This window comes from Amphibalanus amphitrite, unplaced genomic scaffold, assembly GCF_019059575.1.
Source record: "Amphibalanus amphitrite isolate SeventyFive unplaced genomic scaffold, NRLGWU_Aamphi_draft 000125F_arrow, whole genome shotgun sequence".
Classification (NCBI taxonomy): Eukaryota; Metazoa; Arthropoda; class Thecostraca; order Balanomorpha; family Balanidae; genus Amphibalanus; species Amphibalanus amphitrite.
In genome coordinates, this window is record NW_024881620.1 from 190803 (window position 1) to 207604 (window position 16802).

General features: G+C 48.5%; 1 protein-coding gene across 1 annotated transcript in view; it reads right to left on the bottom strand.

Moving 5' to 3' along the window:
* The window catches only part of LOC122381705, an 83153-nt gene that overhangs the window by 5868 nt on the left and 60483 nt on the right, over positions 1-16802 (bottom strand). Inside the window, exon 18 of the mRNA XM_043366193.1 lies at positions 657-2764. Within this exon, the coding sequence (XP_043222128.1) occupies positions 657-2764 (2108 nt within the window). The remainder of the gene's footprint in view (positions 1-656; positions 2765-16802) is intronic.

The window sequence follows — 16802 nt, forward strand, 5'->3', positions numbered from 1 at the left end:
ATAGTACGCAGCAGTGGAGTGGCACAAGACGTAAAACAAAATTTTTAATTCCAATGCATTGTACGTAAACAAAGGAGAATCGAGTAAAGGGGTAAATGAAATACGTTGCGTAATAGAACGTAGAAACCTAATTTGAAACAGAGTGAAGGTTATTGTAATCATGCTCCTAAGATTAAAAATTAGCTTTGAGCATTGTCGAAACCTCGTACGCCCTTTTCTTCAAAGCAGTCGATCTGACCAAAATTTTTCAACCTTGTTCAGCTTATGTTAAAAAAAATATTTGTTTTAACTTATTTATAACTCACTAATGTGTGTTTGTGACTTTCCAGGAGTTGGAAAAAGGAGCCGTCGAGTTTCGTTATTAACGTGCTTTCCCGAATTTCACGTTAAGAAGTGATACCAGCCTTCATTTATCATGGCCGTAAGATGTGTGCCGCAAATTTCAAAATATGATGCGTAAATGCAAGTAAATTATTCATAGGCGTGAAATAATAATGGAACATACCTATTATCATGTTATTACCATAAAAAGAGTCATGAAGCATGACGCATGTAGTCATGAACCAATTTATGCATCGATATCCGTGCAAGAAAAAGACTCGGGGCACACTCGCATGCGCTCACTCCCTCCCTCTCTCCCCTCCCTCTCTGCTCACCTGGTAACGTCGACGGACTCGTTGGACGAGGTCCATCCGGCCTCCGAGCGCTGCTGTTTGCCCCGCCTCCGGTGGGTCTGCGCCGCCCAGGCCTTCTGGCGGTCGGCAGACGGTGAGCCGGTCCGGTCCGGCGGCACGGTGGGTACACTGCGCCATTTGACGGCACCCCGGCGGCGGCGGCGGCCCGCGCGGCGCTGCGAGCCGCCCGCCACCGCCGCCGTCAGTCGCTCCGAGCTCGGGTAGTCGTACAGACAGTCCGAGTCAGTAGCCGGCAGCTCCAGCTTTCCAAAGAACTGCCGCGAGAACCGGCGCCCGGTGCGGTCGCTGAGCGGTGACTCCGAGCGCGACGAGGCCGGGCTGGGTCGCTGCGGCTCCTCCAGCGAGGAGTCGGACGGCAGCGGCGCCGGGGGGTGGATGACGATCTGGGGTGGCGGCGGCGGCGGCGGCTCGGCCGGTCGCGGCATCTCTGGGTCCGTGGATAGACAGTCGTCGTTACTGCCCAGAGCCGAGTCATCCTCTAGGGTGGCCTGGTGTAGCAGCACGGGCCGGCGCTGTGCCGCTCCGCCCGGTCCACACGCCTCCTCCAGCAGCGGGTTGATGGACGAACAACGCGACGGCGCCGGGCTGTAGGCCGAACTGTAACCCGACGAGCTGAGGTTCGACTCGGAGGTACTGTGTGCGCCGTTCGGAGCGAGCGGCGCCAGCAGCATACCGACCGTCTGTTTAGTACTATCCGTGTCGGAGTCCTGCTCGGACATATTCCTCGTCAGTCGACAGCCGGGCCGCGGCTGGAGCTCCAGAGAGTCGGCCCTGCCGCCCTCCTTCAGACACGGCGCCCGCCGCAGCATGCTGAGCGCGTGAGGGGCACTCAGCTTCCTCTCACCGGGCTGTGGCAGCGGCATCAGTGGGGGAACCTCGTCCGTTGGAGACGCTGCCAGGAAGGTAAAGGACGGCACCGCCATCGGTACCGGATCAGGACTGACGTGAGGCGACGGAGGACTGCCCTCCGGATCGCCGCTGTCCTCCGAGATGACGATGGCTGGAGGTGATGGCCAGGATGGGACGGCAGGCGTCGATGGAGTAGGCGCTGACACGGTGATGGGCGGTGGCGACGGCGGCGGTGCTTCGTCACTCTCCTCTGGAGACGTGTGCGTTGTTTCGATGATCACCATCGGAATGGGGAAGTTGCAGCTGTATTTGCGGTTGAGTGTCGGCGACGGCGTCCGGTTGACACCCTCCGGAGCGTCCAGCGAGGCACTGCTGGTGCGCGACTGTTCGTTACCGGACATTGAGAACGATGTGGACGCGTCAGAGTCCATGTCGGAGACCCGCTGATCCATGTGGATGTGAATTGGTCGACGGGCCATCCGAATCGGCGTCGGCAGAGGCGAGGGGGACGGCGTGGGCACCTCCGTGATCGGTGACAGACACCGGTAGTCGTGGCACGGGATCTCGAGCGTCACAGACTGAGACGAGGATCCGCCGCCAGTCTTCCCGCTGCCTCCCGTGAACACGGGAATCTCCAGACTGTTGGCTGCGCTGATCGCTCCTTTCTCCGTCTGTCCCGAGCCGTTAGCGGAGGGCGGTGACACGCCTACGACGGGCGGGTTCTCGTCGCCGTGATCCGAGTTGGCCGGGCTGGACGGTGTGGATACGGACTTGCCGTTGGCCCAGCCGCGTAGCATGGACAGGATGCTGTCAGCACTGGTGATCTTGGCGATAGGTCTGTGACGCGGTGAGCTCGGTGTCGACAGAGACTGGATGAGTGCCGAGCGCCGCACAGCGTCCGGCGTCAGGTCAGAGCCCGTTGAGGTCGTCTCCACCGTGTCATCGGTTGGCAGGAAGGCCGGCGCCCGGCCGCGGCGCTTGAACGACAGTGAGCGCCTTGACCGACTTCCCAGCAGATTCTGCGGCTTGTAGCTGCTGCTGGCGTCGCCGGCGCAGCTCAGGTCCGACCCGGACGAGGTCATCATGTCACGTGACACGTGTGACATCAGAGATGCAAATTTGACGCGCTTGTCGAACTTGCTGTCCATGATGTCGTGGAAGGATGTTTCGGCGAGGGTCGCCGGGTCGTCCACAGACTGGGAGCCCGACTTACGCTGGTCCTGGGGAAAAGACGGAGCACCTCAAAATAGTTCCACTCAGTTCAGGTATTTGCGAACGGCCTGTTTCAAAGCCTGGCCGCGTTTACTTTGTTCCACTGTTTCTATTTAATCTAAGGCACGCTGCTCGTCGCAATTCAGCAGTTTATACGGCAGTAAAAACAGCACCACAATTCCGTTTGAAGTACGTTCTGAGCGCTTATGAGAAAAAGAAGCTGAAAACAGTGCAACAATGGGGTTGGGAACTCGATTTTTTAAGAATGCATGAAAATGATCAAACTATTTTCACAGAATTTATGGTGCATACCATTGCCTCATAAAATCAATATCCTGAGAGAAATGGGGGAAGAAAGATAGGAAACTTGTTTTGAAAAGTTCTTGAAAAAGATGCTCTTGATGCTGTTACGTCACATGTCACCTTCTGCGGTTGACAAATAATGGCGCATCTGGCGCACCACAGATTACATGTTATATCAATGGGTGAAAGATGTTGTTTGTTTCACTCTGCCATTCGCGCTGTTTTTAACTTTAAATTATGCTAAAACATTTACGGATGAAATGTTCACTGTCAAAAATTGATGTGTCTGCCGTGTACTATATTCCCACTTAACATTGAGCGCGTGATAAACATTTATGTACCTCGAATTTTCAAATGATAAAGATGATGAATCGGAGGATGCTGAAAAGCAAAAGCTCATTCCAATATTTGGACTACTTTACGATTAAAATGTTTACATTCCTGTCATCTTATTGATCATTTATTTGTTCTTTTTTATGAAAATAACTTAAGTCGTTGAGAACCGAGGTAATTTCTATCTACCGTGCCTTAACTTACCAGCAACAGCAATCTATCTACGCCCTACGGTGGCAAGGGAGACTGTGAAAGAAGCGTAAGATGGATTCTAAACAATTCTTTTGTGATATACTGAAGGGCAAAGTGCAGAGAAGAGCGTACAAGTCCTGTTTTGTGCCAGGCTGTTGCAGCAGCACTTATGAAACTCCGAAAACGATCTTCGTTCATGTCCCGAACAACATTACCCTGAGGAGATGATCGTCCGCAATAGCAGGAAGAGCTGATGCAAGTACTTTGAAATCCACTATCAAGTCGGTGCTATTGTTGTAATGATCACTGTGAGGTGAGATATTTTGTGTAAGGGCTGAGTGTAATGCCCAGGAGATGACCTCCATTCGCCCCCTGACCGGTCAGGGTTATAAAATTTGAGTGGATGGCGGTCCGTTTGGGGTTCAGAGGGGTGTTCACGGGCACCGCACACTGCTGCGTGCGCTGTGTGCGGTGCGTCCAGCAGGCGTGGGGGTAGGGGATGGGTAGGCGGCTCTGACGTCACGGCTGCGTGCGGTGGACGGTCCGCTGTGGCCAGTCCCGACCGGCCACAGCGTTCGCTGTGTGCGGTGACGGAAGGCTGACGTAGGGACGCAGTGGGCGGAGCTTGGAGGCTGTGTGCGGTCCGACCGCACACAGGGCCCGTGAACAGCCCTCAGATGTCAATTGTATTTTGTTACTGTCAAACAATACATGTTATGCTGGCAGCGAATGTGTGTAACGTCGGTTTTCGAAACAGAAGTTAGAACTGTAACGGCAGAGTGCTTGCTGGTCTCATCGTAAGTATTGTAAGTGTTGTAGGCAAAAGCATTGTCAATATTGCAAGTATTGTGAGCATTGATGTATGGTAGATATCACCTCACATGATCTCGGCTCAGATAACCCTCTCCGGTGTCCCTGTCAGTAAATGGCACCTGGATCATTACAGATAAGATAATTTGTCATAATTCTTAAAGAATTGGGTGGTTTTGACTCGTTTACTCGAGGTGCAGGTCGCATTTCAATACTTTTCCATAGGCTTGCAATGTAAAGGTCACGACTCTGACCTAGCCTCAGGTCACAGATAAAAAATTCTGAGATATACGAACGACACATACTGCAGGTACTGTTTTGAAGACTTGATGAGAGGAAATAACTTCGTGAAAAACTCAAGCTCTGACGTGTTTGCAAACTTTTCTGAGGTGGGGTTAACAAACCCGCTCTGGTTACCTGACCTGACCTGACCCGGCATTTTTTTTTTTTTCTGAGATGTGCGCAATGAGCATTTAGGAAAAGTCACCAAATATGAGCTGAATATCTCGCGGCGTTTGGCAATTGTACAAGAAAATCCTGAAAGGCCTCCCCGTCCGAAATAGGGTTAATGTGTATATGAAGAGTTGCAGATGCCAAACATACCCAGATCTAAGACTGCACCCAGTAAACATGCCGACGTCGGCCGACGTCGGGGTGACGTCGGCAACTCGGCAACCGCATGCCGACGTCGGCCCGACGTCGGTCCAACCTCGGCACGACGTCGGCTGGATGTCGGATATGCCCGCATGTTCCGACGTCCAGCCGAGGTCCAGCCGACGTTGGGCCGACGTCGGACCGAGATCAATTGCTGAGGTCCAGCCGATGTCGGGCCGACGTCGGGGCGACGTCGGACCGACATCGGCCGCTGTTTTGACCGTTAAAATAATATAAAATACATGTTTCATGTTTCATAAAGAGCTTCTGTATTCAAAATATCCTCAGGAAACTCAAATCTTCCTCCACGCCGCAACCCCCTGATCCGGACTGGACGGGAAACTTTATCCCATTTGGGATTGCCCGTAAGCCGAGCTCGCCCGTAGCCGGGTGCGGTGAGTGCTTGGGGGCTGCTCGGCCTATCCTTTGGTCAGGCTCAGCCCCGGCAACTCACCAGGGCCGGGCCCAGTTCATATAGAAAGGCCAGTCGGCAAGTGTCACTTTGCCAAGGTGCCACTAATCAAAGGGACACTTTGGGAAACGTTGGTGCAGGTGTGTAAGAGTGGCTATATGAATCCATTGTGGGGTCGCCCTTTCCAATAAGTGTCACGTAACAGCAATGGGACCAGGGACTCTATATGAACTGGACCCAGGGTGCTCGCCAAGAAGACCAATGTCTCCATCCTATCATCCTTCCGGCTCTGAAATGGTCTTGTCAGACCGAAAGGGCATAACCCAACAAAACAAACCACATTTGTTAGCTGGCTGCGTGGTGTAGTGGTTAGCTCACTAACCTCGTGTTCGAATGACACGGGGTTCGAATCCCATCGCCGGCTGATGCTTTTGGCGTGTTGTCCCAGTAAACATGCCGACGTCGGCGACTGGGGGGCTCGAATCCCGCCGCCGGTTGATATTTTTGGCGCGTTGTCCCAATAAACATGCCGACGTCGGCCCCGTCGGTCCAACGACAAACGATCTCGTCAACCTCGGCAAACGATCTCGGCCCGACGTCGGCTCGACGTCGGCTGGACTTCGGCTGGACGTCGGAACATGCGGGCATATCCGACGTCCAGCCGATGTCGGGCCGAGGTTGAACCGACGTTGGGCCGACGTCGGGCCGAGCCTCGGCCCGACGTCGGGCCGACGTCGGCATGTTTACTGGGCAGTTCCCAGCGCCGCTGCAACGTTTTTAAAACAAACATACATAGGACATACAAACATGTTTATTTGCATCTGTTTTGGATAATAGCCAATCATGGCGCCATCACCCGCGATAACTGTTAGGATTTGAGATATATTTTTGTTTAGGCCATTAGTTTGGCTGTAATGTTTATTAATATTAGTTGGGCGGAGTTTGGTAGTTTTTTATTTAACTTGTGGTATGTTGTGCTGATTGCGGGTTGTTCAAACCTTTCAAATGTAAGGACCTTATTGAACTCAACCCTACCCCTACACTACCCTATATACGACTGGACGCTTTCCAAAACCCACAAGCATGACGCCGCCGAGGTGGAATGTAGCCGGGAAATCACCCTCGCCATCTGCTCTAGAGCTAATCGTGTGGGGCGGCGTGTGGGGCGCCGCTTAGCCTATGGGGGTGCACTTCTAGTGGATGGGGACGGGGTGCACCTGCACCCCTTTCATATGGAAAGTTACTTCCCTGATTACAGCTCCCCGTATTGCACCTAATCAGGGAACGGCCAGCAAACGGAGGAACTATTTCTGGATGACAGGCGAATAACCGCTCACGCAAGGAGCGGAGCTCCGCCCCGTCCAAACTGGCCAACAAAGCAGAGACAGAGGCAGCATCACATCTTCCATCAAAGAACTGGTTTCTGGTTTGGAAGATGAGCTCCATCTTTGCATCCGAGTCGGTGCTGTCAGGAATCAGCTGGTCTAATGGAGTGAGAGTAGTGAGACGACTAGCTATTGTATCAGTCAGAGCTGCCTGGTCTTCGTAGCATTTGCACCGATTCTTCTCGATCGGACTCTGAATTCTGTCCCTCCTGCGTATTACTTGAGGCATTGCTATGCAGCTAATGGCATGGTTTCATTATCCATGCTTTGCAAACAGTGCCATAACAACACAGTTGATTAATTACCAGTATAACGCCTTTTGGGGCGACTAACGGAGCGAGCGAGAGGGTGGGCCTTGCACGTGCGAAATTGCGAGGGGGTACCTCCAACTGACTTGTGCACGGCACCCTACTAACTGGTCTCTAGCGATGTGCCAAATTTGGGCACAATCGGCCCAGCCGTTCTCGAGATCTGGAAGCGGCACCCTGCACGTGCGCACGTGCAAAATGGGTCCCAGCTGACTTGTGCACGACACCCTACTAACCGGTCCCTATCCGTATACCAAATTTGAGCGCAATCGGTCCAGCCGTTCCCGAGATCTGGAAACGACCCCTGCACGTGCGCACGTGCAGCAGCACCCCAACTCTGGCACATGGATATGCAGTCCCTACTGGGTGCCTACCTACATGCCAACTTTCAGCGCAATCGGCCAAGTAGTTACCGAGATATTGCAGCAATTACAAAACTGACACCTCTTCGTTTTGCACGTGGCACGTGCATAAGGGGTCACCCACATGCATCGGGAATAGTCCAATACTTGGTAGCAGGAATGAAGCTACCCTACAAAAATTACCGCGTGTAAATCGGTCAAGTGGTTGCTGAGATATAAGCCTCGCAAAAGCGTGACCACGGCCGGCCGGCCGGCCGGCCGGCCGCTCATACTCAGAAATTTCCGTTAATCTAAGGAAAGACTACGCTCGCTTCGCTCGCTCCGTAACCAAGCTGTTTTGCAAGTTCCAATACAGTTGAATCGCACGCGATTTGAGTGCAAAAATCAAGAAAAGTGTCAACTTGTTCCCGTAAAGATTGAAGTTTTATTTGAGACAATTGTTAATAAAGTGTACGAAAGGCCATATTTACTTTAATGCGAAATATTACATTAAACTAAATGAAATTAAAGATAAGCTACCCGACGTTTCGCTTATATTTGCTTAGTCATGGGCGATATGTTGTAGTAATCTTGGACGATCCAGGCTGGCACGGTCCGCCGACATCAAAACAACGGTGCGTCAGCTGATTATTGGTCCTCCGATTCAGGAGAAATTATTAACGCGGGAACGCCGGCGCTAAATAAAGGCGGTAGGATTCACGGCTTTGCATGATTGTGTGCAATATTTTTTATAGTATCAAGCGAGGGGTATTGCTGGAGTTTTGCAAATAAATATTTTATTCTCAGTTTGGCTATGCGATCGTGAACACTTTATTTTCATAGATACGATATGAAATAGTATAAACAGGCCAACCCAAGGCTATGTAGGCCAACCTTAGACTTCGCATAGCCATGGACATTGCGTAGGAAGGTACTCGCCGATCGTACCACGATACCACGGGCAAGATATCAGACTTTTGGGAGTTTTGTGTCGCTGAAATGTATTTTAAGTGCTAAGAAGGAAAATAATTCAATTTAATGTCATGTACAATGGACATTTAGCCATTCCAAGCATATAGTTTGCCTGGCTTTGCCAACCAGATAGCCAGGTTTATTCCAAGAGCTTCTAAAGAGGTAGTGGATTTAATATCGTTTCTATTATATTTATTTGATAATCCTACATATCAGCAAACCTGCCGGCTGCCACGTTATCATTCTCGTCGAGCGATTACCGGCACATCGTACCAATTGGTACGATGTGCCGGTAATCGCTCGCCGAGGATGCCAATGCAGCGTCGAGCGTCCGATGGTTTACGATAGGAATTATAACAATAGTTTTAAACTAGCGCTTTTTAGAACCATGGTCCGAAATGGTAATTCAAAGAACCTCTTCCCCTTTCAACTCACCTGAAAAAGCTGCTTTCGTGTACCACCCAGCACCCGTTTCGTAGATATATCAAAATGATAACCGGAGGCGAAGATTATCTTTATGATACCACGATTTGTGGGGCTGACTAGTACCGACGGGGATCCCACAAACACGACGGTCACATTCATTAAGCATGATGTACGGCGTAAAGCACCACAACTCACCCCAAAAGCGCAACCTTCTGAGATATCTTATATTTAGTTTCAATGCTGGTACTGGTGCAGTTTCAATGCTGGTACTCTGCTCATTTCTGCTCAATAAAGTTATTTCTCGCTCAAATGCGCCTCACATTAATCGTGTGCTGTGCTCCACAATCATTGCGCCGCGCGCTCTTCCTTCTTATCGGCCCCCTTGAGATCGTATCCATCAATATCTATTTGCTTCAGTTCTAAGTTCTAATGACTTGTATTGTAGAGAAACAATTTTAGAGCGTTTAACAAAATAATTGCATAACCTATGAGCGATAGGAAAAGCCCAATCGTCCAACTCATAAAAAACATTGGGACACAAACAACTGGAAACTGATGGTAGTTGGTACTTTCGCGCATAGGCGGCGGAACGGGGAGGGCACCGGGGCACCGTGCCCCCCCTTTGATTTTGGCATTTTAACATGGGCTCTATGGGCGTTACATGGAAAGAATGGGACCAAAAGTCGGCAGTGCCCCCCCCCCCTTCCCCAGTTGAGCTGGGCGCAGGTACTAAATAGCATCAAAGGAAATCCTATATTCATCTCGCCGCATTTAAGCGCACCAATCGAAAGACGACAGCGTGACCGCGCTGACAGGCAATCAACCTGGCCACATAAAACTAGCTAGTGCAAGGAAGATGTCTATATAAACCACTGGACCATGCAAAGCGTTCATGTAAATAAAATATGAGTAAAGATGACCCGTTTGAGGGCAGACTGGCCAAACAGTGACGTTACACGCGGATCTCAACACTGCACAACCCATTCATCAAAAAAGATCTCGTGGATCCCTATATACGTCATAACTAGCCCTAGTACGGGGGTATATAGCCATGGACGTAAATGGCCGGCTTAAGGCACAGGATCCCAATTGTCATCCCCATTACGTGGTCCCCAGAAGTCGCCAGGCCGAGAGCCAATGGCAGTTAAGCACATCTTACACGTGCCGACAAACGTGACACAATGAATCCAATAATGAGCCCGCCAATAAGCCTGCCTAATTCTGCATGTAGGCTGCTATTTACCACCACGGCGGAAGGCTAAAACGCATCCATACATCTCAACATAGGTGTCAATTTCCGCCGGGTTGGGGGTGCTCAAGCTCTTTAAATTCCCCGCCGGCTCGGCTGGCTTGGCTTTGGAGCCCCAACAGACGGTGCGGGTCAAGGTCACCGCTGAGGCGGCGGCGGATTTGCTGCGCCCGGGCAGTGGGCACCCTCAATTCGGTGAAAATCGACACCCATGCAGCTCAACATGACAAAACGCTGCATACAAGCGCACGTCCTCGCATTTAATTGACGCATTTAACTGCGTCACTAAACTCGTACACTGTACAACACTGGTGAGATGACTGTCCGAAGGAAACTGCCGACTTTGGCTGGCAACATTCAGGGTTGGTGACTTATGTACTGAGTTCGGCTGGCTGACAGCGATGTGACTTCAGGACCGGTTGATGAACGGGCCATCCTAGCCCCATACTACAGGAGCCCAGCTGGTCTTGGCGAGCGGCGGCGACTGGACGAGGCTGGACCCCTACTACAGGAGCCCAGCTGGTGCTGACGAGCGGCGGTTACTGGACGAACGGGTCAGCCTGGACCCCTATTGCAGGAGTCCGGCTGGTCTTGGCGAGCGGCGACGACTGGACGAGGCTGGACTCCTACTGCAGGAGTCAAGCTGGTCCTGTCGAGGAAATAGTTCACCTTTAACATGGGATTTTAAACTGAGATAGCAGTCTGATAGAGCAGATTTGTGTATGCCCTATATTTGAACCGTTTGAGATATTCACCATTTATCAGTGAATATTGGTGCTTAAATTCATGTTCTAGTGCTCATTTACAGCAAACAGAAACCTCTTCAACACACACAGTGGCCAATCAGCGATGAGAGCACTTACAGGAGCAGAATCCCTTGCAGCTGATAGGTTGTTCAGCAGTTAGTGTTCATAACTCTAATCATTAAAATAATGAAATCCCTTTAGAAGAAGTGTGTAATTCCAAGTTAGAATACATTTAAATTTTATTCATCACATTTTTAACACATCTTTGTGAATTTTATTGATCAAATTACTCATAGAAGGTGAACTATTTCTTTTAACTTACCTTGCTTCAATGGTGACATGTAGCTCTTGCAGCAGAGAAGGCACAGCATTTGGCTGCAACTTCAAATATTGACTTGTTGCTATCAATTATTCAGTTTTGAAATGCATACAGGTACAGTGAATCTTGGGTTCTCCTGTAAGAATGCTGACCGCAGAAGCAGAAGTTCATCCAAAGCTTGTGCCTGAAAAAGGGCCAGGTTTAATATATGAGTGAAATGAAGACTTATAGGTAAGGTTTTGACTAGACCCCTGGGTCACAACAGGAGATGACCCCCGTGATTGGTGGGACCACCAGGCACCAGCACTGGCACAGTCCGTTCTGACTAGTGGTGCCAATTTCATGAAATTTCAATTCCAATTCCGATCCAATTCCAAGAAATTGCCAAGTAAATTTCCAATTTTGTCCAAAGCGGGGGGCTATTCCAATTTTTAACGATTTTTGCATTTTTTGCGTAAATTTTAAAAGTGTTTAAAAGCGTTTTAAAGGCCTCCGTTTTAAAATTTTAAATTTTAAAGGCCTTGTGTTCCGATTAATTTCCAAAAAATGTTAAGAATTCCGTCCAAATTCCAAATTGGAATTGGACAAAAATTGGAATTCCAAGAAAAGAAATTCCGATTGGCACCAATAGTTCTGACCACCGCACACCTATCAGCCCGAGAGCACACTAAATTGCATGTTAAAGCTCCATTAATGCTTTTTTCAATTTTGGCCATCCATTTTGTTGGGTCCATCATGTCCATCACCAAGCCACATTTAAAATGCACTACACTACATCCCCCACCACCTGACCACACCAGGCCAAATCTGCACCGCGCTACACAAAATCCGCACTGCACCAAGCTAAATCCACGCCACACCAAAGCCTCACCAGCCGGACAAGCCAGCACAGACGAGATCTTGTCGAAATTGCCATGCTTTGCAGAGTGCATACTGGCCTACCTGAACCTGACCTTACCCAACATATGAGCCTGACTGTCCTTAGCACTGGGAGCTCATTGAGACCAGGCCCCACAGGCCTAGTGGCCTCCTGAAACCTGATTTCCATATGGGGTGAGCTATTTAAGAATGGTGATCGGATATCGAACCCGAGACAAGACAGCAATGAGCAGTGGGCGGTTCATGCAACCATAATCATGTTTCCTTACCACAAGTATCAAAGCAAAAACAAAAATAGCTACCTATCGAATTCAAATTTCACTGGAACCTCACCTGCATGGATCTTAAGTGAAAGGTACATCTTGATACATCTCAATCTGCACGAAAGATACATCTTGATCCACTCATCTCAATCTTGTTTTTCTGCATCCAGGGCATGCAACACTTCTGGTCAAGGCCGTATATAGGATATCGCTTCTGGTATTTTTGGCACAACTTACTCGACTGCTGAGCTCAAATGCAAATTGCAATCACGGTCATAAAATACTGAATCAAGGCCATATTACTGAATATTGAATCGCAATGTATATTCAGTCGATGTACCCCTCGTTCGATGTCTCTCAGACGACGAAGATTGTACGTCGTCCGGCCAATCCTCTTCTAGGTCAACGGGGGCTCGGCTGCAATTATGGAATGTGATTGGCCAAACGGCGTAGAATCTTTGTCGTCCGAAAGACATCGAACAAGAGTAATGTCGCTACTGCGCCATTGTTGCATCGAATTCGCCCTATAGAAGCACGTGTTAACTCTCTCCCATAGGGCCCTGGGTAAACTCTTGTACACAATCAGCTGACGGCATGCCTCCCGCGTCCCCTGGCTTGAAGCTTCGGCTCCGTGTTACCTTAGTATTCAATGACCGTGACTCAAGGCTATATAAACCAGGTAGAACGCTCCGGGAAAAAAGTTGGAAACAATAAATTAGTTGCGGCATTCCCTGATGACGCGAATGTGGGTCAGCGGCCGGCGGCCGGCGGCCGCTAACACTGTATGAGGATGAATGCACGGAACTTTTGCTTGTTGGAGATTGCGCTAGGCAGTTAAATGTTAATGTTAGGATATGTTTCGAAAGTAAATTGAACGACGATTCGAACGCCGTCAATGAATTTGCGATACGACGACTATTTGTTTAGTTAGAGCCGGCGAACTTTTACCTTCCGACCGCGCGGGGAAGCGATATGGTGCCACACAGACGGTTTTTACGACAGCTCAAAATTCTTTTGAGCTAAAGAGCTGAAATTTGACATGTCTAATCTTTTGATTAAGCTGCATCTTCTGGCACAAGTCGCATATTTAAGGTACGTCAGGTTGTTGAGCTATGTTGTCGCTCGTGAGCCTCTACACAGTCCAAAAACAACGCAATTTCTGAACACTCAGTGCCAAGAAATCCTTCACAGAAAGATGACACTTGGCGGAAAGAATGGCTGTCGGTTTCTTCCCGTTCGTATGTATCGTGTTTTCACAAGAGTTTAGTAAGAGTCCCTCACGTCACCTCCCCTCATAACTCAATAGGACTAGGTGTACTATCATAGAAGCGTTGATCAATCGCCGCAAATCTTAGCCAATCCCACTGGACACTGGATCCATACCCACATGGGGCCCTCCTGACTGGCCACTCTCTCTCTGAAATCCACAATAACATTGGGCTGCGGCCATGGTTATGTATTAATGCTTTTCACTAACAGAAATACAACAACTTCAACCAGCACAATGCACGCCGCCACAACAGTCCGACCAACGTCCCTGATATCGACTAGCACTCGGCCGGATGCACATATGCGGAGCCAATCAGTCCGAATGTGACCTGCAGCTTACAATTGCTGTGTCGCATGGCGCATGGCACAGGACGATTCCTAGCAGCTGTCGGCTGGAGTGGAGAAACAGCACGTTGCGCCACACCGCGCCGGCGACAGAGCTCAGCAGGGCTGGTTGGAGGCTGGAGCTGGAGGTAAGGGCGGACACAGGCACAGACATTGCAGGACAAATAACAGGATGTCAGTTAGGGATATAATTCAAGACGAATGATTCAAGACGGACTGAAATAATGTACATTTTGCTCACTTGGATACCAACTTCAAACTCGACGTTTATAGCACCACGGAAACAATGGCCACACAGGAAAGAAACAAAAGATGAGGTGTTTTTAACTCAAAGTAAATAGAGGTTGCATATGATGGAAGAGCCCAAAGTGCAGACAAGCACATATTCTTGGTAATATCAGCTGTCCTACTCCTCTTCTCCCTTCATCAACTACTGGACACATCTGAGGAAGCACGAATGTCCATAACAAAAGCTTGCAAAGTAGTTTTATGAAGCCAAGGGAAATATGCCTACATCATGCATGTAAACTCAAAATTACACATGCATGACAAAGGAAGCTTATGCAAAGAGAAGAGTTGGCAAAAGCATTCCATAGTTAAAATCATTCAAAACTGCACACAGGGCAATCATAAAAAGCAGCAAGTGTGCTGTTCTGTTATGCTAAGAAATAGTCCAAAACAAAATACATCTTTTCATGTTTGAACTGGTTGTTCTTCTATGCCACTTCATCCATAGCTTGATTACAGATGGGCTGATGCTGTAGGCTGATGAAGTGACACTTGATTGCCTTTGTGCGAGTTTCAGTTGCAGCCTCCTGGGTACTGCACTGGAAAGCAGATTGAATTGAATGCCTCTGAAAGATAGGAATACAGGCAAAGTTAGCTGTAGTAGTGTCAATGATAATAGACATGACATTTTTGCCCTTTGACATACATTTGTTGAAGTACAAAAAGGTACAAAATAAATTGGTTTGTTTCAAGACACCACACTGCACAAAGCCGCACAGACATTACACAGGGATATGAAATTGGTACACATAAAACTTGATGATTAAAAAGGTCAAAACTTGCAATAATAATTGAAGTAAAAGTTACAATCACAATCATTTGATTTAAAATGACTTGACATAAGTCACAAGACGCAACGCTCCTATTCACTTAAGAAAGGTTTTTATGCTTTCATTATCCTTCACATATCAACCAGCTTGATACTAGGCTGTGCAATAGTGTGTACATAACCCCATGTTGCCATTTTATTCGAGCAAGTGGGGTTTAAACAACAATGCTTGTCAAACCCACATCTGCAACCCGTACTGCAGTTTCAATCACCTTACAAGCACACCTTCTGGCAGTTTGATAGGCAGAATGGTCATTACTACTTTCTTCTCATATTCAACACATATTTCCTTTATACAGATATAGTTTAGACCTGGTTATGGCAAGCATTTTCGAGAAAAGATATGATTACAGTCCAAGACAAAGGTCGAGAGAAACAACACCAACATAAAACACCGACTATGTAGCACTAATACTGTCAAATTCATAAAAATATATACATGAGTCGATCAGAAATTCACTGTAGATTTCGAAAATGGTGTCAAATGCCACTCAAATACCCCCCTTCGCATGAACGAAGCAATAAAACACTGACCTTCAATCCCGCGTGCCATTCTCCATAGGCCACTGTGTATTAAATAACGCGTTCACTGATAGCAAAAAATGAGACCCACATATGACGCGTTTGCTACCAGCCAATCAGCGCTCGAGATGCCGAACGCTGATTGGTGGAGAGGGCCATCGTTAGCAGTCCATTACACGTTGTTTTCCTTAAACATGTGCGTGAGCGCTGATGCTGCTCACGGGTTGTTGCCATTTTTCGTAATGCTGAAGGCACGGGAGCGAACCCCCCTGCCGTGACTCGACTGCTGAGCTCAAATGCAAATTGCAATCACGGTCATACAATACTGAATATTGAATCGCAATGTATATTCAGTCAATGTACCCCTCGTTCGATGTCTCCCAGACGACGAAGATTGTACGTCGTCCGGCCAATCCTGTTCTAGATCAACGGGGGCTCGGCTGCAATTATGGAATGTGATTGGCCAAATGGCGTAGAATCTTTGTCGTCCGAAAAACATCGAACAAGAGTAATGTCGCTACTGCGCCATTGTTGCATCGAATTCGCCCCATAGAAGCACGTGTTAACTCTCTCCCATAGGGCCCTGGGTAAACTCTCTCCATAGGGTCCTGGGTAAACTCTCCCCTTGTCTATTTTCTTTAAACGGAGATAGTTTGGACAACAAAATATTTTCGACCTCATAAAAAATAAAACTTAATTTTTGATGTACCTCATTGATGCAAAACATCAGAAAAACATTAGAAATTAAGTCAAAGAAACCGATTGTTTATAAATGGACAGCTGACGGCATGCCTCCCGTGTCCCCTGGCTTGAAGCTTCGGCTCCGTGTTACCTTAGTATTCTATGACCGTGGGGCGATCTAACACATTTCACAAATCATACATTTTTTGAATGCATTCGAAAAATATTACAAAGTATTAAACAGTTTATCAAAAACATCTCCCCGAAGGGAAATTCGGCGATCGATCGATAGAGTTTCTTCATGTCGTTTTCTTTTTAACTCGTTCTGCTATGCTCGTATGTAACTTGAAAAATCCTTGTGATACGTTCGTGACTTCTTCAGTTCGGATGTATGCCGCCTCAATCAGCCACCTCTCGGTTTTCTTTAGGTCACTGTGTAGGGCTTCGGCACCATTCCAGTTCGGTAAATGTCCCTCTTTATCAGCGTGCATCACGATAGCCTTCGTCTCCCTGTGGTTGC